Below are 20,998 nucleotides of genomic sequence, written 5' to 3'. Positions count from 1 at the left end.
ATTAAGGCCATCATGAACAACACCAGGCACCCCCTACACACCACCTTCTCCCAGCAGAGAAGCACCTTCAGCGACAGACTGCTGTCACACAGCGCCTCCACAGAGAGGCTGAGGTCCTCCTTCGTGCCCTGTGCCATCAGGGGGTACAATGACTCTCTCAGGAGGAGCGGGGGGGAGGTGGCGAGGTCAGCACGGGGTTGAAAATGGATTTAATTTAATTTAATTTAAATTTAATTTTATACTGTTATATATATATATATATATATATATATATATATATATATATATATATATATATATATATATATATATATATATATATATATATATATACACACACACACACACACACACACACACACACAATTTAATTTATTTATTATACTGTTTTATATTTTAATTCAATTTTATACTGTTTAGATTTTATTTTATACTGTTTATATTTTAATACTGTAATATTTTTTAAATTTTATACTGTTTATATTTTAGTTATACTTTAGTATATAAGTCCTGTTAGTGCTGCATGTGCCTGTCTGTTAGTGTAATGTATGTCTTGTGGTATGTCCTGTGATGTCAGTGTTTCCTTTTCTCCTGGTGTTTATCCAGTATTATTTGTTATGTAATGCCTGAGCAGTGGATATATGCAATTTCCTCCGGGATTAATAAAGTATCTATCTATCTATCTATCTATCTATCTATCTATCTATCTATCTATCTATCTATCTATCTATCTATCTATCTATCTATCTATCTATCTATCTATCTATCTATCTATCTATCTATCTATCTATCTATCTATCTATCTATCTATCTATCTATCTATCTATCTATCTATCTATCTATCTATCTATCTATCTCTCTATCTATCTATCTATCTATCTATCTAGTGAAAGTGAAGAATTTAGAGTGAATCAAAGTGTCTCAACCAGCTGTGAGGATTAACACAGGGTAAAACATTCATTCATTCATTCATTCATTCATTCATTCATTCATTCATTTTCCAACCCGCTTAATCCGCTAACGCAGGTCGCGGGGTAGCCAGTGCCTATCCTGGCAGTCTCAGGGCGTGAGGCGGGGGACACTCCGGGCACGACGCCAGTGTACCGCGGAGGGTAAAACAATGACATGATTATACAAGAAACAAGAAACTTTGACAAATATCTTGCCTACACAATAGGTAGTATTTATTGCTGTAACATTAGTGTAGGGTAATAGTGCCGATTAGTATTTGATTTTAGATTAGAAAAGTGCAAATAAATTGTTAGGAACTTGAAATTAGTTTTTTTCATAGAGAGACAAGTGAAAAACTATCACACTACTGGCACCTGTCTATAGACTTCCATCGCTATCCTTAATCACATTAACCTGTTGCATGTCCTTCCTATCTCTGTCTCTGTCTTGCCAATCGGTATAGATCAGTTTCTCCCTCCTTACTGTCCAATCTAGCATACAAGTAATCTTAAACTCCTTGTTTTGCCTTTGCTACCTCTACCTTCACCTTACGCTGCATCTCCCTGTACCCCGTCTACTCTCCTCTGTCCTCTCAGTGTCCCACTTCTTCTTAGCTACCCTCTTTCTCTGTATACACTCCTGTACCTCCTCATTCCTCCTTCCTAAAAGTCATGCAACACTTCCATTTTCAGCTTCCACCATTTCGTCTTCTGCTCTGCCTTTGCCCTCTTCATCTTCCTCACCACCAGAGTCATCCTGCACACCACCATGCTATGCTGTTTGGCTACACTTTCGCCTACCACTGCAGTCACTGATCTCCTTCAGGTCACACCGTCTACACAAGATGTAGTCTACCTGTGTGCTCCTACCTCCACTCTTATAGGTCACCCTATGTTCCTGCCTCTTCTGGAAGAAAGTATTCACTATAGCCATTTCCATCCTTTTTGCAAAGTCAACCGCCATCTGTCCTTCTGCGTTCCTCTCCTGGATACCAAACCTGCCCATCACCTCCTCATCACCTTTGTTTCCTGCACCAACATGTCCATTAAAGTCTGCACCAATGACATCTCTCTCACTTCTAGGTATGCTCTGCATCACTTCATCGAAGTCTAACCAGAATTTTTCCTTCTCCTCCAGCTCACATCCTACCTGTGGAGCATATCCATTAACAACATTGAACATCACACCTTCGATTTGTAGCTTCAGACTCATCGTTCTATCTGGCACCCTTTTTACCTCCAGGACATTCCTAACAAACTCCTCCTTCAAGAAAACTCCTATTCCATTTCTTTTCTAATCTACACCATGATAGAAAAACTTGAACCCCGCTCCTAAACTTCGAGCCTTACTACCTTTCCACCTGGTTTCCTGGATACACAGTATGTCTACCTTCCTCCTCTGCATCATGTCAACCAACTCTCTACCTTTTCCTGTCATAGTTCCAACATTCAACGTCCGTACTTTCAGTCCTATACTCTTGGCGCTCCTCTTCTCTCTCTTCCTCCGTACACACTTTCCTCCTCTCTTTCTTCGACCATCAGTAGTCCCATTTCCACTGGCACCCTGTAGGTCAACAGCGCCAATGGCGGTTGTTCTTAACCCGGCCTCGACAGATCCGGTATGGAAGTCATAGGTTTGATTCGCATCTTTGATTTGGCAAAAGTTTTACGCCGAATGCCTTTCCTGACGCAACCCTCTGTATATAAGACACTGGCTTGTGTCCTCTTGTGGCTACATTATAAAAATAAAAAATAATAAAATAATATTAATAATATAAAAATATATATATACAGTATATATATATATATATATATATATATATATATATATATATATATATATATATATATATATATATATATATATACATATAAATATAAAAACATATATTAAAAAATTGGATCTGCGTAAAAAAATAATCTGCAGTTGTTCTGCAGAATTAATTTTATTGGGCCATAATTTAGCCAAACAGTATCGACATGTTGATGTTCAACATGTAAATTCAGCTCATGACGGACGAAACTGTCCAGCATGAGCCAGACACTCCTATAACCGTCAGAGGATCAGAGGGCCTCTGGCGCCCTCTAGCGACTTTGCTTTATAGCCTCCATGACGTCACCACGTAACGTAATTCCGTAGAATGTGTACGGAAGTGTTTTCACCAGGACTGCAAGTCCGCTTCCTGTCACACTCACGAATCTGTATGAAAGCGTACTTTCTGTCGCCTTTCTGGCAGGAACAGTGACAGTTTCGACACGATGGATGTGTAATAATCACACAACTTGGAAAACTGCAAATGAATTTGCAAATTCACTTGTGACAAAGATTTCTTAGCATCCAAAATGACTTCTCTGGATGTATTGCGGAACGCGTCCGCTCTGGCATCATACAGTGTGTTGCTACAGGTGTGTAAATGCACTGGATGTTTCACGAACGGTAACCTAATATTTCTGTCACGGTCGTTAAATGATAGAAATGATAATTGTTTTTCTCATCTCAGGTGATGTTCCGTGTCCTGACATTCTTATTGAATGGATTCACACTGCGGTTTGTTTCCAAAGAGCTGATTGGGGTTGTTAATGTCAGGTAAACATGTATGAGATGTTGAGCTGTACCTACATCAACTTTGTCTGCTCTAACGTGTGTGTGTGTGTGTGTGTGTGTGTGTGTGTGTGTGTGTGTGTGTGTGTGTGTGTGTGTGTGTGTGTGTGTGTGTGTGTGTGTGTGTGTGTGTGTGTGTGTGTGTGTTTTATCATGCAGGCTTACATTACTTTACTCCACATTAGTATTTTTATCCAGAGAAGCTTTTCGTAGAGCTTGTCTGAGCGGGGTGTCAGGGACGAGCTACAGCTGGAGACAAGCGATCAATCTGTTGTGGCTGACGTGAGTTCATTCTACAAGTCAATGCTCTTAAACCTTGTGTAATCCACTTACATTTTTAACTTGTGTGCTTCACTTTTGCTTTTTTTTTTTTAACCTTTCAGGCTGCCTCTAGGTATGTTATGGGCAGCCCTGCTGGCCTCGGTGTGGCTGTTTCTCCTGGAGCAACCCGACCCCCAAAGTGTTCCTTACTATGGTGTCGCTGTGGTGCTGTTTGGCTTGTCAGGAGTGCAGGAGCTCCTGTCTGAGCCCTTCTGGGCCCTGGCTCAGGCTCATATGTTGGTTCGATTGAAAGTGGTCACTGAGAGCTTAGCAATGATCGCTAAATGCATTGTAACTGTGGTGCTGGTGGTGTTCGCCCGTGATTGGGGACTTTACATCTTCTCTGCTGCTCATGTAAGAACCAGGTTGTAGTTTTCTACGTTATTTATGTGATTATGTGCTCTGTGTGTAAGTATTTTACACTGTGAGTTAATCCACAGCTGGTGTACACTGGATTACTGGTGCTCTGCTATGCTGGTTACTTCATTCGTTTCTTGGGTTCTGAAGAGGCGTCAAAGAAGAACTTTCCTCTTCACAGTGCAGGAGAGCTCTTGCCCCGGAGAGCTGATGGAGAGGTATTATGAGAGGGGAATAGATAGATTTATCATGATCCATCTACACAAAATCAAACTCTTTGGTTTAAAGACAAAAATGTTGCCACATAAGATGACTGATCCTCATCTCCTGCTTCTAGCCTATGATTGATTGGGCGCTCGCCAGGCTGACCTGGAGCTTCTTCAAGCAGTCCTTTCTGAAGCAGATCTTGACAGAGGGTGAGCGTTATGTCATGACATTCTTTAACGTCCTCAGCTTTGGAGATCAAGGAGTGTATGATATCGTCAGCAACCTGGGATCCATGGTGGCTCGATTTGTCTTCTTGCCAATTGAGGAAAGCTTCTACATCTTCTTTGCCAAAGTACTAGTGCGAGGACGTGATGTCAAAAGTCAGAAACAGGTGTGAGGCTTGCGTGCATCACAAAAGTGCATTCGTGAATAGGTGCCGACGAATCATTGCTGGTTGTACTTCATAATGTGAGCTTTGTCCGCAGGAAGAAGTTGCCATTGCAGCTGAGGTCCTGGAATGTCTGCTGAAACTGGTGCTGGTAATCGGTCTGATTATCACAGTGTTTGGCTATGCATACTCCCAGTTGGCTCTGGACATTTATGGTGGCTCTCTGCTGAGCAGTTGGGCTGGTGAGTGAGGTTACAAATTCTGTTCATTTAAGGTATGTGTGGTAAAGGCTACTGATTTCTTAATCACAGCACATTTATTTATTCATTTTTTTAAGGCCCCACTTTGCTGAGATGCTACAGCAGCTACGTTCTCCTGCTTGCAGTAAATGGTGTAACTGAATGTTTTGTATTTGCTGCCATGAGTCACAAAGAGGTTGACAAGTAAGAATGCTGAAATACATGCAGACACACACACTGACTCATTACTCATAATGTTGCCTGTCAGTTAGCACTGTGCTTGTCTTTTGTTCACAGGTATAACTTTGTGATGCTGGCTCTTTCTGTGTCTTTCCTGTTCCTGTCCTACATATTGACATGGTGGGCCGGTGCTGTGGGATTAATACTAGCAAACTGCCTGAACATGGGTCTACGCATCTTGCACAGCCTGCTTTACATTTATCGCTACTTCCAGCCCAGTCAATGGAAACCTCTGCGGGGCTTGTTGCCCTCCCCTTTTGTTTTACTGACTCTTGGCATCAGTGGTGCTGTCACAGCACAGTCTGAGGTACAATAGAATTATGCCTATTTAATCCATCTCAAATTGTTGATGATAGTTTCTTATAACATCTTCACTCAATCTTGGTTGCAGGTTATTTTCTGCTGCGACAGAGGTTGGCTTCTAAGGCTAGCCCACATCGGTGTAGGAGCAGCATGTCTTCTCATTGTGGTTGTCGTCATTCTTCTCACAGAGACTCGGCTTATTCAGTTTGTAAGGACTCGTCTTTTGCCCCGATACACAAAGAAACGCACTTAATTCAGACTGAAAGTGGATCTACTGAACTGGAAAAAAGCCCCTGTTTCACTAAAAAACAGTTCTAACACTGTGTAAAAGCAATGATGGAAACACTTTTTTATTCACTGGATCATTCCTGTGTTGACTCACAATAATAAAAACATTTTTTATTCCTGTTTGATGATCAATTTTTTTTAAATCAGGTTGTATCAGGAGTGGATTGTACTTCACAATAAACCAAGGCTGGTTTTTCATATTTGTTGCATTTAAAATAGTCTAGCTACAAATGATGAATGTGTGAATTTAAAGGAGTCCAAATGATCTGGTGTTTGTGTCAAAATGTTTGGATTACAGGTTTATTGCTGATTTAAGTAACTTATTAATTTCTATAAGAAACTGAATTTACGACTTGGTAACTTCACATGTCCTACTTAAAACTGTAGATAACTTTAAATTTACTTGCACTCGGTCAACATTTATCTTTACATGCTTTGGATGTCTCAAAACCAGTATGTATTTACATGAACTTGGTTATTGGCAAGGTTAACGGGATAAGGTTTTTTTTTTACACCACTAAGAACAGTGGAGCACATCCATTTGAAATGTATCAGTGATATGTTATATGTTAAATTTGTTAAGTGACAATCTTCATTGTTGTGTGAGGAGGAATGCGCTTCCTGGAACGTGAGTTTTTACAAGTGACATGGCTTTTTGTGATTTTTTTAAACGTAAGGTAGGTACAACATCTACAATTATGTTGCATAAAAAAGTTATTTATCCGGTCTATTGCCACTAGTAATATACTCCCTAAATGCCAGGTAATGATATGATTAGGAAAGGGTGGAGACATCCCTGTACAGCAGGACAATGCTCACTCTCCTTTTTTTTAATGTTTGTATGCCCAGCATGGTGTAAAGGCTGTTGAGAAGTTAGATTTCTTAATAAAATTGAAGTATTTACTAATCAAAAGGGCTGGTTTAGCTGCCCCTGAGTAGTGAATCCCTCAAGCAGTAGCGATGATCTCCTTTTGAAGCACTGAGAGGAAGCAGGCCGTGAGAAGAAGCAGAGGGAGAGAGACAGAAAAGGAGGAGTCCATAAACTCATTGCGTCATCAGGCTCAGGAACAGATTTATTGTCAACCAGGGAATCTCTGCTAGATGGTGTTTGTGCTGCTTGTTGGAGTGGACTTACAGGAGAGACAGTTGAGTGGAAAGTTTCTTGCAGCACATCTTCAACATGTCTCAAGTAAGACAACACTTGCTATTTTTTTGAGAAATGACTTTTCCTTGTTCAAACTTCCTGCAGATTTATAGTATCTGACAGTACAGATGTCCCATTTTGTTCTCTTTTACTGTTCTTTAGCCAGTTCAGGAGGAAGATGGACAAATGCGTCCTGAGGTGAGAGACGAGGATTTGACTGCAACAAAGAACACATTGGGTCTAGGTGGGCCAGCGAAAAGCAAGACAATGCAAGTAATGGAGGATTGCGGTGAGGACACACATGCACAAACATGGAAATGTGATGGAAATGTCTTGTTTTCTGGATATGGTTAAGCTAAAATCATATTTGGGCAGGAAGTCTGTGAGGGGCGTTTCTTTTTTTGTTTCCACTCCTTATTCAGAAAAGGGAGGGCTGCTCTGAAACCTGATGGGATGAAACTTCAAACACATGTAAAGAATGTATGCCCCCAGTATTACATAACAGCCCCATTGAAAGCTAAATGTTATGGTTGTCTTTTCCCTCAGAGAAATCAGGTGCAGCTGCTCCCTCTGTGTTCAGTGGAGTGAAATCAGGAGCAGAGACAGTTTTGAACGTACGTTCAGCTCGACCAAACAGGAAGTAGCAGGCATGTCTGACCATGATGGCGCATCTCCTTTCTCATAAGAGTGGGATCAGTGGATTTCCATCTCCACTTGAATTCATGTAGAAACACTTTAAAGCCTTTTGTTAACGCTTTGTGTTGTTGAAGTACTGTTATTTCCCTTACTCACATTCTTAAATATAAAACACATTTGCACTAACATTCTTTAACTTTTAAGAATCTTCCACTTAATTTTTTGGTCAAGTGATGTTTAAACACAGATGCGTGTAATGTAATGGACAGGAAAATACTGATTCAATGAAGAGCTTTACATCATGTTTCTTTGTCGGGTTTGTTAAAACTGTTAAAAGAATTGTGATTTCTTTGAGATGAATAAAAATGTCTGTAATATCTGCTTTTCTGTCTCATCCACTACTTTTAATAAGAAGACAAGCATTTAGTTTGGTACATGAGAAAATTGAAATAAAACAACTGAAGAAAAAAAGGGAAACACATAAGAAGTGGCTAAAATTACCAGCCCTGCAAACTGTTCTTTTTATGAAGAAAACAAAAACATCAGCAACACTTATCAGAACAAATTGTGAAAAATTAAGTACAAAGATGAGAAATAAATCCAGTTTTATTTCATGAATTTGTGATGTTGATCTTGGAGAATTTTGGCTGAAGACTTGGCATCGTAGAACAGCTCATTGATTTCCTCTACCTGCTCCCTCTCTGCTGTCTCTTTCCCTTGAACACGACCCAGCAGACTGGCTGGGGTCAGCAGCTGTACAGCGTATCTGAAAGGAAACAGGAAATAAAATCAACGTAATTTTAGACCAGTAGTAGGCAAGTATTGGAGTAATGAGTAGTTTTATTCAGTGATCATTTCCCTTTGGAAGCCAATGTCAAAGTTTGACCTTTCTATTCCTACGTAACAGTCAAACAGACGTTGGCATTTCCTCTTTTTGGTTCAAAATAAAATTCCACTACATGTTTTTATACCATGAGCCTCATTGTCAGCTGTATTAATGGAGAGAGTGGAGCACTATGACCACTCAATGTACAGAAACTACTTCTTCATTCCATTCCTTCTCCTAATTCATACCTGAGGGTGGTCTTGGTGCCAATTTCTGCCAGGTGGGTAAGAGCCTCCTCACTGATATTGATCCCCTCAGTCTGAGCACGGATCTTGATGATCTACAAACAATGTGATTAGCAATGCACACATACGTAGGTCTCATACATCACATGCACAAGCCTGGCAGTCAGACCCACTTGCTTCATTTCCTGTGGTGTGTACATCATGGTACGGATTATCATGACTCTGTCAAGCAAGTCCCGAGGAATCCCATGTGGAGAGTAGATATCCTCTGTCCCCCTGAAAAGCAACAGATGACTTTTAATGATACAAATCTTTCACAGAAGAAAAAATGTTTTCTGTTTTGTAGTGTCATGAAATTTTGAATCCTCCACCTGATCAAACAGTTTCCCCTGTTTGAGGCGAACACGACGATGGGGGTAATTGTGCTCTCAAGCGCTCGATGAAGGTAAGTGAAGCATTCAATGTCCAACATGTGCACCTCATCCACAAACAGCACACCAGGTACGAGCTCTGCTACACCTTGGTCAATATAGCGATTAACCACCTTGTTGATCTCAGCCCGCAGCTTATCTAAAATGAAAAGAGCAAATGGAAAAAAAAGAATTTCTATATCTTATGAATGCAGCTGGTGATGTGAGCTGGGAGGTTTGGTTATCTACCTGTGATTTCCGTCTTTTTAGGCTTCATAAGCTGTCCCATCATGGAGAGAATGTCTTGGCCTCCCTGAGATGATAAATTTGAATACACTGAAACTGGCATTTTTTTGGTGATACTAGTTTATATGATATGTGCAGTTACATACAGTACCTGGGGTCTGGCATTAGCAACGTCCAGATCATGCAGTGTAACATCTTGGACTATTTCCTTCTTTTTGTGGACATCACCTTTGGGCAGTGGCACATACTCCTCTGCCTCAAGGTCAAACTCTGTGGCAAAAGTGTCACAGCGACCTTGTCTCTACAAAGACACAATAACACCCCAATGTGTTAATTGTGACAATTCAAACATCTACCCACAGAACTTAAGTTTCACATTGCTTTTGGGCAACAGTGAACAAACGACAGTGTGGAGAGCAGGTGTATGACTGACTCCATTGCCAGGCCGTAGCAGAGAGGACGGCATGCGGAGGATAAAAGTTTCAGAGGGTAGGTCATGATTTAGCTGTCGGCAGCAACAAATGTGTCCAAACCTCATCCTCTGGCTTCTGACTAGAGCTTCTAGCCCACCTGCACTGACTAAAGCAGCCGTCATCTCAGCTTGTCAACACAGGCCACAAACCCCTCTGCTGGAAACGAGGCATTTTGGGAGATATAGAGATAACGGCAGCAAGGGAAAATGAAGGAATGGGAGGATCATTCCAGGGTACAGTAGAAAAGCAGCAGAGCTTTCATGCAGAACTGGTGGAGATAAAAGAATGCTAGTACATTAGTACGTAGCTATAACTAATCAATTTGAGTTTAGTATGTATGTAACATCTTTCTCTCACTGACTTGCTGATCAAATAAATAACAAATAACACACAACGACAATATTCCACTACAAATAAAAGATATGCATTTAGAGCATTCCTAAATAAAAGGTATTGTCAATACATAAAATTATCAAAAGCAATTGTACCTACTATGAAAAAAAAGTACCTCTTTCCTTTGCTGTTATTTGTCAAGTGAAGCTTTTACATGGTTTACTTGGTTTACATAGTCAGACAATTTTCTCAAGACACGTTACATTTAATACATATTTTGAAAGATAATTTATACCACACATGAAATCTATACAAAATGTCAAAACTAACTTGTTGTTAATATTGTGAGACAAAAGCTGTAATGTCAAAAAGCACAATATTTGCATGGAGACATGGAGTATAAGTATATTGAGAGAAAAAGTATAAGGGGACATAAAATTGTCAAGGAAAGTTAAAGTACTTTGAATTTGTACTGAAGTACAGTGATGGAATAAATGTGTGTTATATAACTGTTATATACATATGTATAAAATGTACAGAATACCTTAACAGCTCCACTGTTGGCTTCAATGTAGATGACGTCTCCCACTTCCACACGCTCTTTCTGAAGACTCTCATAAATACTGGGGTCCAACTAAGGACACAACAAAAGAGATTTCCAACTCAAACACTGATTCTTGTCTTACAACTTTATTAATACGACACATTGTTTAAAATCAACAAAGAGAAAACTACTTCACACTAAAAGAGAATAATCAGAAAACAATTAACATTTTAACACACACACACACACACACAAACACACACGCACACAGCTATAATAGCTCACTGTATGACCTTGAGTTGCTTTGTGCCTTTGCCCGTTTTCAACCCGATGATGACGTGGCTGATGGTCTTTCCATAGCCACCCATTGGATTCTCAGTCTCACAGGGGGTCAGCTCAGTCACCTCACCTTCATAAACCTCCTTTGTTTCTTTGATACGCAGTCCTGTACATGAGGGCAACATGACAGACACATGTGTACAGTAGAGTGACGACTCAATCGGGCCTTTATACTACTCTATGAAGTAAGCCGCCACATTCCCCTGTCCACTGAACCACAGATTTTATTACAGACAGAACTTGTGTGAGCCCATGCCCATAAAATTTTCACAGTAAATTATCAACAGTAACTTGATCAGGCTCATTCTCAGCTTTCCATCTTTCTAAGCATGAGCTCCACAATTCCACTGCATAGTTCAGCCTTTCGACTCATGATAATGATGTTAGCAGGACATCTCACTCTGCCTGCAAGGTAACTTGTTACTGAGTACATGCATCAAATAAAGATTGATCTTTTACACCAAAAAAGAAATTACTGCAAAAGCACAAGTATCACAAGTACAAAGACCTTGATGTGAAAGATCTTGGAGTTTGGAGGTATGTCCAAGAGACCAACCAACACTCACCTATGGCCCTCCTAAAATTCTCCATCAGGACTTCTGTTTTTTTAATTTCAGATGAGTAGACTTCACTGCCAACCATAGGGCAGAAAGGGACCTTATTTCCCAACTCCTGTGCTGTAGCCAGTGCAAGGGCAGTCTGAAGGAAGGAGGAGCAGAAAATCACATTACATCGCCTTTTCTGCAGCCACATTACAGGTCACATTCATTTAACTTTTGCTGCTGTCTTCTAGTGTCTAGTGAATGAACGTTTACCTTTCCAGTACCAGGTGGTCCTGCCAATAACACTGCTCGTCCAGCCATCTTTTTAGAACGGATCATTTCAACAATGATGCCACAAGCCTAGGGAGAGATGTTTTTATTCAAGTAATATATTATCAGATATTCTGGACAACTGCAACAAATATGTAAATACATTATCCATTGTTGAAGTCTTGATCAGCCGTCAGAAACTGCCATGTCATTGTTATGCTTGCCCTTCACTTCATGGGCAATTAATGTCAATTAACAGTGGTGCCCCCAAGCTACACATCACAATGCTCGGGTACATTTTGCATTTATTTTTTATGACAATCAGATTTTAAAAAAATTAATTCACTGTCAGTTTCTACATCTGTCAATACATTTACAAAAAAACCCATATAGAATCTTACTGTTAAAAAGTAAATGAGAAATAATTTAAAAAATGAATCAAACATTAACCGTAGATAAAATAATATAAACTGCTGTGGCTTCCATTCCAGTCTATTACTTCTATTTTTTGCTCACATTATATTCAGGTTAGACCTCTGACCCGGGTATAAAACGGTGACATCACGCTACCGGGTCCGTGCTGCTAATTGAGTTAAGCTAGCTTTTTGCTACACCTTGCCGCTGGTGAACTCTTTCTGCCATAATCCCTGAGGTCTACTATTAGCTCTTCTACAAAATGGAAGAATACCATAGGTGCAGATAAACATGACTATTACCTCTCTTGCAGCCTCCTGGCCCACAAGACCACAGGATAACTGTTTAGCATTCCCGGCCTCGTCTAGCCCAAGTCCTTTAACATGGCTATGTGTGGCGATCCGTTGAGTTTTTGTGGTGCTTTTTACCTCCTCTATCTTCATTTTGGCTGATTTTACAGTAATTTGACTAATAGTTTATGATAAAAAAATTTTATCCAAGGTTTGTTCTGAGGAAAATCCGTCTGTCTCTCCGATTAATATTCGCCGCCTCAATCGGCGCCGAAACTCAAAACACAGGAAAGTCTGTTTCCATGTGGGTTACCAGGGAACATGAGCGGAAGTGATACAAAAAAGTGCCCCATGTTTGGACAAAGGGGAAAAAAATAGAGTAATGTAACACACACATTGGTCAGAAATTATGTCTTTCAAGAAAGAACCCGCCCATGACAGTCGTCACTTCCGTTTGTGCAGCAGTTGTTTTGTCGTAGTGGAACTGGAAACTACAAGATGTTGAATGTTCTGTATATGCTGTTTTGTCACAGCACCTTCCCGACATTTGTGATATTTGTAGAATATTGAAATATAGAAATCTTAAATTTGACCAGAAAAGCAGTGGCACATTTTTCTCTTGAGTTTATTATGCAGGCTTACATCAGTCCCGTCATGTCTTTTATTTTTTTTACTATACATTAATTACTACGATTACTACTGCTGCTATTACTGTACTACTGCTACCATAATTGTATTAATAATGATAGTAACACCGTACGTTCAGCATAATATAAATTATGACAATATTATTTTGTTTTAAAATGGCTGTGACACCAATATATCAGTGATTAATAAATCATTGATAATCAGTATCATATGCATCAGTAATTAGTAGACATTGTGTACAGATTTCAGTACCAGTGTTTGCAAACCAGCATAGCAGTTTCTTATTGTTTTTTCAGGCCTTATCCTTATCCTTATCCTTGACAAAGTGAATGGCCTTAGTTGTGGCTCTGGTGTATCGGCTGCCCCTTGCTGATTGCTTCGACAATGGATTCGAGGACCTGATCATGCCTCCATTGATACCGGCCCTCACACAGTGCCTTGGGCCAGCTGATCTGGATTATTTTTTGGTCCACTCACTTCGAAACAAAGATACATGTAAAGTAATGGGCATGAAAATACCGATATATTTTTCCATCCCATTCTTTGCCTTTTTCCCCTGGATTTTGATTGTTTGTTAAAAGATAAAATATTGAAAGAATTGTGATGTCTTCGAGATAAATTAAAATGATTTTAATATCTGGGTTTCTTGTTTAATAACAAGAAAAGCATTTTTAATGTGGCGCATGAGTAAAATGAGATAAACCAACTGAAGAATTTCAATACATTTATTGGAACAAAACTACAATGATCAGTAAGGCAGGGGCACTATATTAAGCCATGGTGCAGAGATGAAAATGTCAGGAAAAGAAATGAAATCACAAACGAAAATCAAGGTTAACCACGTAAGAACTGGCTAAAATTACCAGCCCTGCAAACTGTAAACTGTTCTTTTTATGAAAAAACAAAAACATTAACAAATAGAACAAAACGAGAACATTTTTAGAAAAAATTGTGAAAAATAAAGTACAAAGATGAAAATCCAGTTTTATTTCATGAATTTGTGATGTTGATCTTGGAGAATTTTGGCTGAAGACTTGGCATCGTAGAACAGCTCATTGATTTCCTCTACCTGCTCCCTCCCTTCTGTCTCTATTCCTTGAACACGACACAGCAGACTGGCTGGGGTCAGCAGCTGTACAGCGTATCTGAGAGGAAACAGGAAATAAAACCAACTTAATATTAGACCAGTAGTTGGCAAGTATTTCGAGTAGTGAGTAGTTTTCTTTGTTGATCATTTACATGCATGTGTTTCAAAGTCAGTGGCCTCATCATCAGCTGTTGCTATGATGATGAGGCTTATAAACATTCCTTCTTCTAATTCATACCTGAGGGTGGTCTTGGTGCCAATTTCTGCCAGGTGGGTAAGAGCCTCCTCACTGATATTGATCCCCTCAGTCTGAGCACGGATCTTGATGATCTACAAACAATGTGATTAGCAATGCATGCATACGTAGGTCTCATACATCACATGCACAAGCCTGACAGTCAGACCCACTTGCTTCATTTCCTGTGGTGTGTACATCATGGTACGGATTATCATGACTCTGTCAAGCAAGTCCCGAGGAATCCCATGTGGAGAGTAGATATCCTCTGTCCCCCTGAAAAGCAACAGATGGATTTTAATGATACAAATCTTTCACAGAAGAAAAAATGTTTCCTGTTTTGTAGTGTATTTCATGAAATTTTGAATCCTCCACCTGATCAAACAGTTTCCCCTGTTTGAGGCGAACACGACGATGGGGGTAATTGTGCTCTCAAGCGCTCGATGAAGGTAAGTGAAGCATTCAATGTCCAACATGTGCACCTCATCCACAAACAGCACACCAGGTACGAGCTCTGCTACACCTTGGTCAATATAGCGATTAACCACCTTGTTGATCTCAGCCCGCAGCTTATCTAAAATGAAAAGAGCAAATGGAAAAAAAAGAATTTCTATATCTTATGAATGCAGCTGGTGATGTGAGCTGGGAGGTTTGGTTATCTACCTGTGATTTCCGTCTTTTTAGGCTTCATAAGCTGTCCCATCATGGAGAGAATGTCTTGGCCTCCCTGAGATGATAAATTTGAATACACTGAAACTGGCATTTTTTTGGTGATACTAGTTTATATGATATGTGCAGTTACATACAGTACCTGGGGTCTGGCATTAGCAACGTCCAGATCATGCAGTGTAACATCTTGGACTATTTCCTTCTTTTTGTGGACATCACCTTTGGGCAGTGGCACATACTCCTCTGCCTCAAGGTCAAACTCTGTGGCAAAAGTGTCACAGCGACCTTGTCTCTACAAAGACACAGTAACACCCCAATGTGTTAATTGTGACAATTCCAACATCTACCCACAGAACTTAAGTTTCACATTGTTTTTGGGCAACAGTGAACAAACGACAGTGTGGAGAGCAGGTGTATGACTGACTCCAGTGCCAGGCTGTTACAGAGAGGATGGCATGCGGAGGTTTTGACACCCCTGATAATTTTCCGGATTTTCCTTTATAAATCATTGGTTGTTTCGATCAACAATTTCATTTAAATATCTCATATAGCAGATAAAACAGTACTATTTGAGAAGTCAAATAAAGTTTATAGGATTTACGGAAAGTGTGCAGTAATTATTTAAACAAAAGTAGGCAGGTGCATAAATTTGGGCACCCTTGTTATAATGATTTGAATAGTTTTAGCACGAATTATTGCAACATAAAATTTGTTTAGTATGCTCATTGACCCTTGACCTACATACAAAGGTGAGAAAGGGTATTTACAGTGGGTATTGTAAGTTGTTTGCATTTTCTATGGAGAGTGGCAACAGAGGAGCCTCAAAACAACTCTCAAATGATCCGAAAACAAAAGATTGTTCAACATAATGGTTTTATGGGAAGGATGCAAAAAGCTCTCTCAAAGATTTCTGCTGTCAGTTTCCATGAAACTGACAGCTGAAACGCAGTGTGGAAATGGAAGAACACAGGCACAGTTCTCGTTAGGGCCCGGAATGGTAAGCCAAGAAAAATGTCGGATAAGCAGAGGGGACTGATGGTGAAACAGTCAAAGTCATCCCACAGACCAGCTTCAAAGACCTACATCATCATCTTGCTGGCGATGGTGTCACTGTGCATACTTCAACTATTCAGCACACTTTGGACAAAGGGATGCTCTATGGAAGAGTGATGTGGAAGAAGCTTTGTCTCTGCACATGCCACAAACAAAGTCGCTTGAGGTATGCTGAAGCACATTTGGACAAGCCAGCTTGATTTTGGAATGAGGTGCTCTGGACTGATTGAACTAAAATTGAGTTATTTGGATTAACAAGGGGCGGTACGCATGGCAGATGAAGAACACAGCGTTCCAAAAGAAACATGTGCTACCCACAGTAAAATTTGGTGGTGGTTACATCATGCTGTGGGATTGCATGTCCAGTGCAGGTACTGGCAATCTTGTTAAGCTTGAAGGTTGCATAGATTCCAGTCTGTATCGGCAGATTCTTGTAAATAATGTTTAAGAATAAGAGATAAAGTTGAAGTTACGCTGGGGCTGGATATGTAAACAAGATAGCAACCCTAAACCCTATTCAAATTCTCCTAAGGCATTTATGCAGCGAAAAAAGTACAATATTCTGGAATAGCCATCTCACTCCCGGACCCGAATATTGTCAAAAAAGTTTGGTATGATTTAAAGCGAGTTTGACCATGCTGGCAACCATCAAACTAACCGAACTGGAGAGGTGTTGTGAAGACAAACAGTCAAAAATAACCAACCAAAATCCAGACCCTCAGTGGAAGCTATAGAAAGCATTTAGAGGCTGTTATTTCTGCAAAAATAGGCTCTACTAAATACTGATTTAATTTTTGTGTTGGTGTGCCCAAATTTATGCAATTGTCTACTTGTGTTTAAATAATTATTGCACACTTTTAAAAAAAATCTTATAAACTTCATTTCACTTCTCAAACACCACTGTACTCATCTGCTGTATTATATACAGTATATATAACTGAAATTGTTGATCTAAACCACCAGTGATTTATAAAGGAAAATCTGGAAAAATTTCAAGGGTGCCCAAACTTTTTCATACCATTGTAGCTGTCGACAGCAACAAATGTGTCCAAACCTCGTCCTCTGGCTTCTGACTATAGCTTCTAGCCCACCTGCACTGACTAAAGTAGCCGTCATCTCAGCTTGTCAACACAGGCCACAAACCCCTCTGCTGGAAACGAGGCGTTGTGGGAGATATAGAGATAACGGCAGCAAGGGAAGATGAAGGAATGGGAGGCTCATTCCAGAGTACAGGAGAAATGCAGCAGAGCTTTCATGCAGAACAGGAGGAGATGAATGAACGCTAGTACATTAGTACGTAGCTATAACTAATCAATTTGAGTTTAGTATGTAACATCTTTCTCTCACTGACTTACTGATCAAAAATTGTGAGCGCAATTAACAGCAATAGTTAAAGAACAAATAACACAAGTAATAGTACCTCTCTTTCCTTTGCTGTTTTAGATCATTACCATAAGGAAGTAATGTACAGTATACCTTAACAGCTCCACTTTTGGCTCCAATGTAGATGACGTCTCCCACTTCCACACGCTCTTTCTGAAGACTCTCATAAATACTGGGGTCCAACTAAGGACACAACAAGAGATTTCCAAGTCAAACACTGATTCCACCTTACAACCTTTATTAATATGACACATTATGTTTAAAATCAACAAATTAACAAGGAGAAATTAACTTCAAAGTAACAGAGTATTCAGAAAAAACATTAACATTGAAACATTTCAGCATTTTAAAAAACACCCCCCCACCCCCCCACACACAGCTGTATAATAGCTCACTGTATGACCTTGAGTTGCTTTGTGCCTTTGCCCGTTTTCAACCCAATGATGACATGGGTGATGGTCTTTCCATAGCCACCCATTGGATTCTCAGTCTCACAGGGGGTCAGCTCAGTCACCTCACCTTCATAAACCTCCTTTGTTTCTTTGATACGCAGTCCTGTACATGAGGGCAACATGACAGACACACGTGTACAGTAGAGTGACGACTCAATCGGGCCTTTATACTACTCTATGAAGTAAGCCGCCACATTCCCCTGTCCACTGAACCATGGATTTTATTACTGAGACAGAACTTGTGTGAGCACGTGCCCATAAAATTTTCCCTATCAACAGTAACTTGATCAGGCTCTTTTTCCTATTTCATGCAGCATGCAGTACTGAAAATAAGCAAAACAGGTGATTTATCCACTATGGTGGGGGTCAGAAAGCAATGCTTAAATCAGGGGCTGTTGGTCACAGAACTCTGATCCACTATGACAACCATTTCAAAAGTAGATCCCCTTCCCTTTATGGATCTTATTCCAGCTGCCGCATTCCCCTGTTGACTGAAACATGTATTTTATTACAGAGACAGAACTTGTGTGAGCTTGTGTCAATTTGTTTGTGGGTGTTGGTTTGTTTTCTTTACAACAAATATACTGTGGACCACTTTTCCTACCACCTATGCTCAGTGTCCTTACCAGTATAAGGAACCATCAGCAGGAAAAAATTTAAATGTATACAATGAAATAAAAAATAAAAACATATCATCCCGAGCCTTTCATCTTTCTCAACACTACTTTCGTAATTCCACTGACAAGTTCTCAGGTCATTAGAATGATGTTAGCAGGACACCTCGCTCCTCCCTGCAAGATAAATTGTTACCAAGAATGTGTATCAAATAAAGATCAGTCTTTTACACCAACAAAGAAACTACTGCAAAAGCATTGCTTTCCTCTTATGGACTGAGGTGTGGAAAAATCTTTGTCCATCTGTTATGCTACCTTATCAAAAAGTAACACAAGTATTACAACACAATATTTTGTTAATTTATCAAATGCTGTCTTAATTTTCACACTTGATTTCTCTAGAGAACACAAGTGGCAATTTAATTTTCGCAAGTACAAAGACCTAAGATCTTGGAGTTTGGAGGTATGTCCAAGAGACTAACCAACACTCACCTATGGCCCTCCTAAAATTCTCCATCAGGACTTCTGTTTTTTTAATTTCAGATGAGTAGACTTCACTGCCAACCATAGGGCAGAAAGGGACCTTATTTCCCAACTCCTGTGCTGTAGCCAGTGCAAGGGCAGTCTGAAGGAAGGAGGAGCAGAAAATCACATTACATCGCCTTTTCTGCAGCCACATTACAGGTCACATTCATTAAACTTTTGCTGCCGTCTTCCTAGTTAATGAATGTTTACCTTTCCAGTACCAGGTGGTCCTGCTAATAACACTGCTCGTCCAGCCATCTTTTTAGAACGGATCATTTCAACAATGATGCCACAAGCCTAGGAAGAGAATTTTTTATTTAAGTAATATCTTATCAGACATTCTGGATAACTGTAACAAATATGTAAATATATTATCAATTGTTGAAGTCATGATTAGCTTTCAGAAACTGCCATGTCGTGGTTACACTTGCTCTCTTCTTCGCGTGCAATTAATCTTAATTACAATAAGGAGAAATAATTTTAGAAATTAATCAAACATTAAACACAATTAGAATAATATAAACTAACATGGGTTCCATTCCAGTCCATTACTTCTATATTTACATTCACATTACATTCAGGTTAGTTCTTAGTTGGGCTTTGACCTCTGTATAAAAATACCCGGGTCAACTACTGGGTCCGTGCTGCTAATTGAGTTAAGCTAGCCTTTTTTGGTGCACCTTGCCTTTCTCTGAAATCTTTCTAGCACAAAGCCCGACGTCTACTATTAGTTCTTCTACAAAATGGAAAAATACCATAGATGCACAGGAACATGATTATTACCTCTCTTGCAGCCTCCTGGCCTACAAGACCACAGGATAACTGTTTAGCATTGCCGGCCTCGTCTAGCCCAAGTCCTTTAACATGGCTATGTGTGGCGATCCGTTGAGTTTTTGTGGTGCTTTTTACCTCCTCTATCTTCATTTTGGCTGATTTTACAGTATTTTAATTAATATTTTGAGAGATTTTTGTCCAGTTTGTTGTTAAGAAAGCCACTCTGTGTCTACGATTATTCTGCAATGATACCAAGTGGTTCCGTATATTTGGACAAAGGATAAAAAACTTTTCAAAGCTCAAGATCAAAGTTAAAAGTCAGCTTTAATGTCAGTTCTGCTACATCCACCCATCCATCCATTTTCTCTACCCGTTTCTTCCACCGTTGCAGGGTGCTGAGGCTATCCCAGCTGACTGTGGGTGTGAGGCAAGGTACACTCCGGGGACGACAATAGAACACACATAGACGGACAGACAACCATTCACGTATACAGTCACAATTTGAAAACTGCTAATTCACCTGAAGTGCATGTTTCTGGAGGTGGGAGGAAGCTGGAGAACCCCGGAGAGACCACAGACAGACATGGGGAGAACATGCAAACTCCGCACAGAGCGGGTCGCAAACCCACTGCACCACCGTGCTGCCTTTTACACAGAAATGCAATTTCAGCTCTGGGCGGACACATACCAAGACCTGAAATTCATTTCTTTCAAACCCTATAAACATAAAGCTAAGAACAAAAAATGTACATACAATCAAACAAGAGAGAAGAAACAATATGACAACAACAGCCCTAATCTACATAGTGCTCAAAGGAGGCTATTGTTTTGGGATCTGATTATTGCAGTACAAAACAGCAGACAAGAGTGCAAATGGCATTTGCTATAAACATTAATTGGCACGGCGACATCTGTGTGCTGTTTCAGTCCAGTTTACTGGTTATTGAGGTT

The 20,998-nt window shown here is 39.9% G+C and overlaps 4 protein-coding genes across 5 annotated transcripts; 2 read left to right on the top strand and 2 right to left on the bottom strand.

Moving 5' to 3' along the window:
* Window positions 1-3,110: 3,110 nt before the first annotated feature.
* On the top strand, window positions 3,111-6,015 carry rft1 (RFT1 homolog). The gene is made up of 10 exons (XM_068315776.1): window positions 3,111-3,356; window positions 3,452-3,537; window positions 3,712-3,834; window positions 3,936-4,227; window positions 4,314-4,448; window positions 4,568-4,828; window positions 4,923-5,067; window positions 5,163-5,268; window positions 5,362-5,611; window positions 5,696-6,015. Exons 1-10 carry the CDS (start codon window positions 3,294-3,296, stop codon window positions 5,858-5,860), a joined length of 1,626 nt encoding a protein of 541 aa, XP_068171877.1. The 5' UTR covers window positions 3,111-3,293; the 3' UTR covers window positions 5,861-6,015.
* A 915-nt stretch (window positions 6,016-6,930) lies between these two features.
* mustn1a (musculoskeletal, embryonic nuclear protein 1a) lies at window positions 6,931-8,057 on the top strand. The gene is made up of 3 exons (XM_068314894.1): window positions 6,931-7,084; window positions 7,202-7,328; window positions 7,586-8,057. The coding sequence occupies exons 1-3, from the start codon at window positions 7,076-7,078 to the stop codon at window positions 7,681-7,683; spliced, it is 234 nt and encodes a 77-aa protein (XP_068170995.1). The 5' UTR covers window positions 6,931-7,075; the 3' UTR covers window positions 7,684-8,057.
* Window positions 8,058-8,263: 206 nt separating this feature from the next.
* Window positions 8,264-12,912, bottom strand: ruvbl1 (RuvB-like AAA ATPase 1). The gene is made up of 11 exons (XM_068314892.1): window positions 12,620-12,912; window positions 11,907-11,993; window positions 11,658-11,790; window positions 11,046-11,197; window positions 10,753-10,842; window positions 9,554-9,703; window positions 9,406-9,469; window positions 9,118-9,316; window positions 8,920-9,022; window positions 8,750-8,841; window positions 8,264-8,441 (listed from the first exon to the last, which is right to left on the bottom strand). The coding sequence occupies exons 1-11, from the start codon at window positions 12,758-12,760 to the stop codon at window positions 8,282-8,284; spliced, it is 1,371 nt and encodes a 456-aa protein (XP_068170993.1). The 5' UTR covers window positions 12,761-12,912; the 3' UTR covers window positions 8,264-8,281.
* A 1,106-nt stretch (window positions 12,913-14,018) lies between these two features.
* On the bottom strand, window positions 14,019-20,917 carry LOC137595322 (ruvB-like 1). Of its 2 annotated transcripts, none has more exons than XM_068315341.1 (11): window positions 20,568-20,917; window positions 19,484-19,570; window positions 19,241-19,373; window positions 18,086-18,237; window positions 17,776-17,865; window positions 15,389-15,538; window positions 15,241-15,304; window positions 14,953-15,151; window positions 14,751-14,853; window positions 14,581-14,672; window positions 14,019-14,400 (listed from the first exon to the last, which is right to left on the bottom strand). In XM_068315341.1, exons 1-11 carry the CDS (start codon window positions 20,772-20,774, stop codon window positions 14,241-14,243), a joined length of 1,437 nt encoding a protein of 478 aa, XP_068171442.1. In that variant the 5' UTR covers window positions 20,775-20,917; the 3' UTR covers window positions 14,019-14,240. The 2 variants fall into 2 exon arrangements, with proteins under 2 accessions (XP_068171442.1, XP_068171443.1); XM_068315342.1 differs by having other exon boundaries at window positions 20,057-20,710.
* Between the last annotated feature and the right edge of the window lie 81 nt (window positions 20,918-20,998).

This window comes from Antennarius striatus, chromosome 5 (assembly GCF_040054535.1).
Source record: "Antennarius striatus isolate MH-2024 chromosome 5, ASM4005453v1, whole genome shotgun sequence".
NCBI lineage: Eukaryota > Metazoa > Chordata > Actinopteri > Lophiiformes > Antennariidae > Antennarius > Antennarius striatus.
Note: the sequence above shows the minus strand (reverse complement) of the source record. Positions and strands in the feature narration are given on the sequence as shown.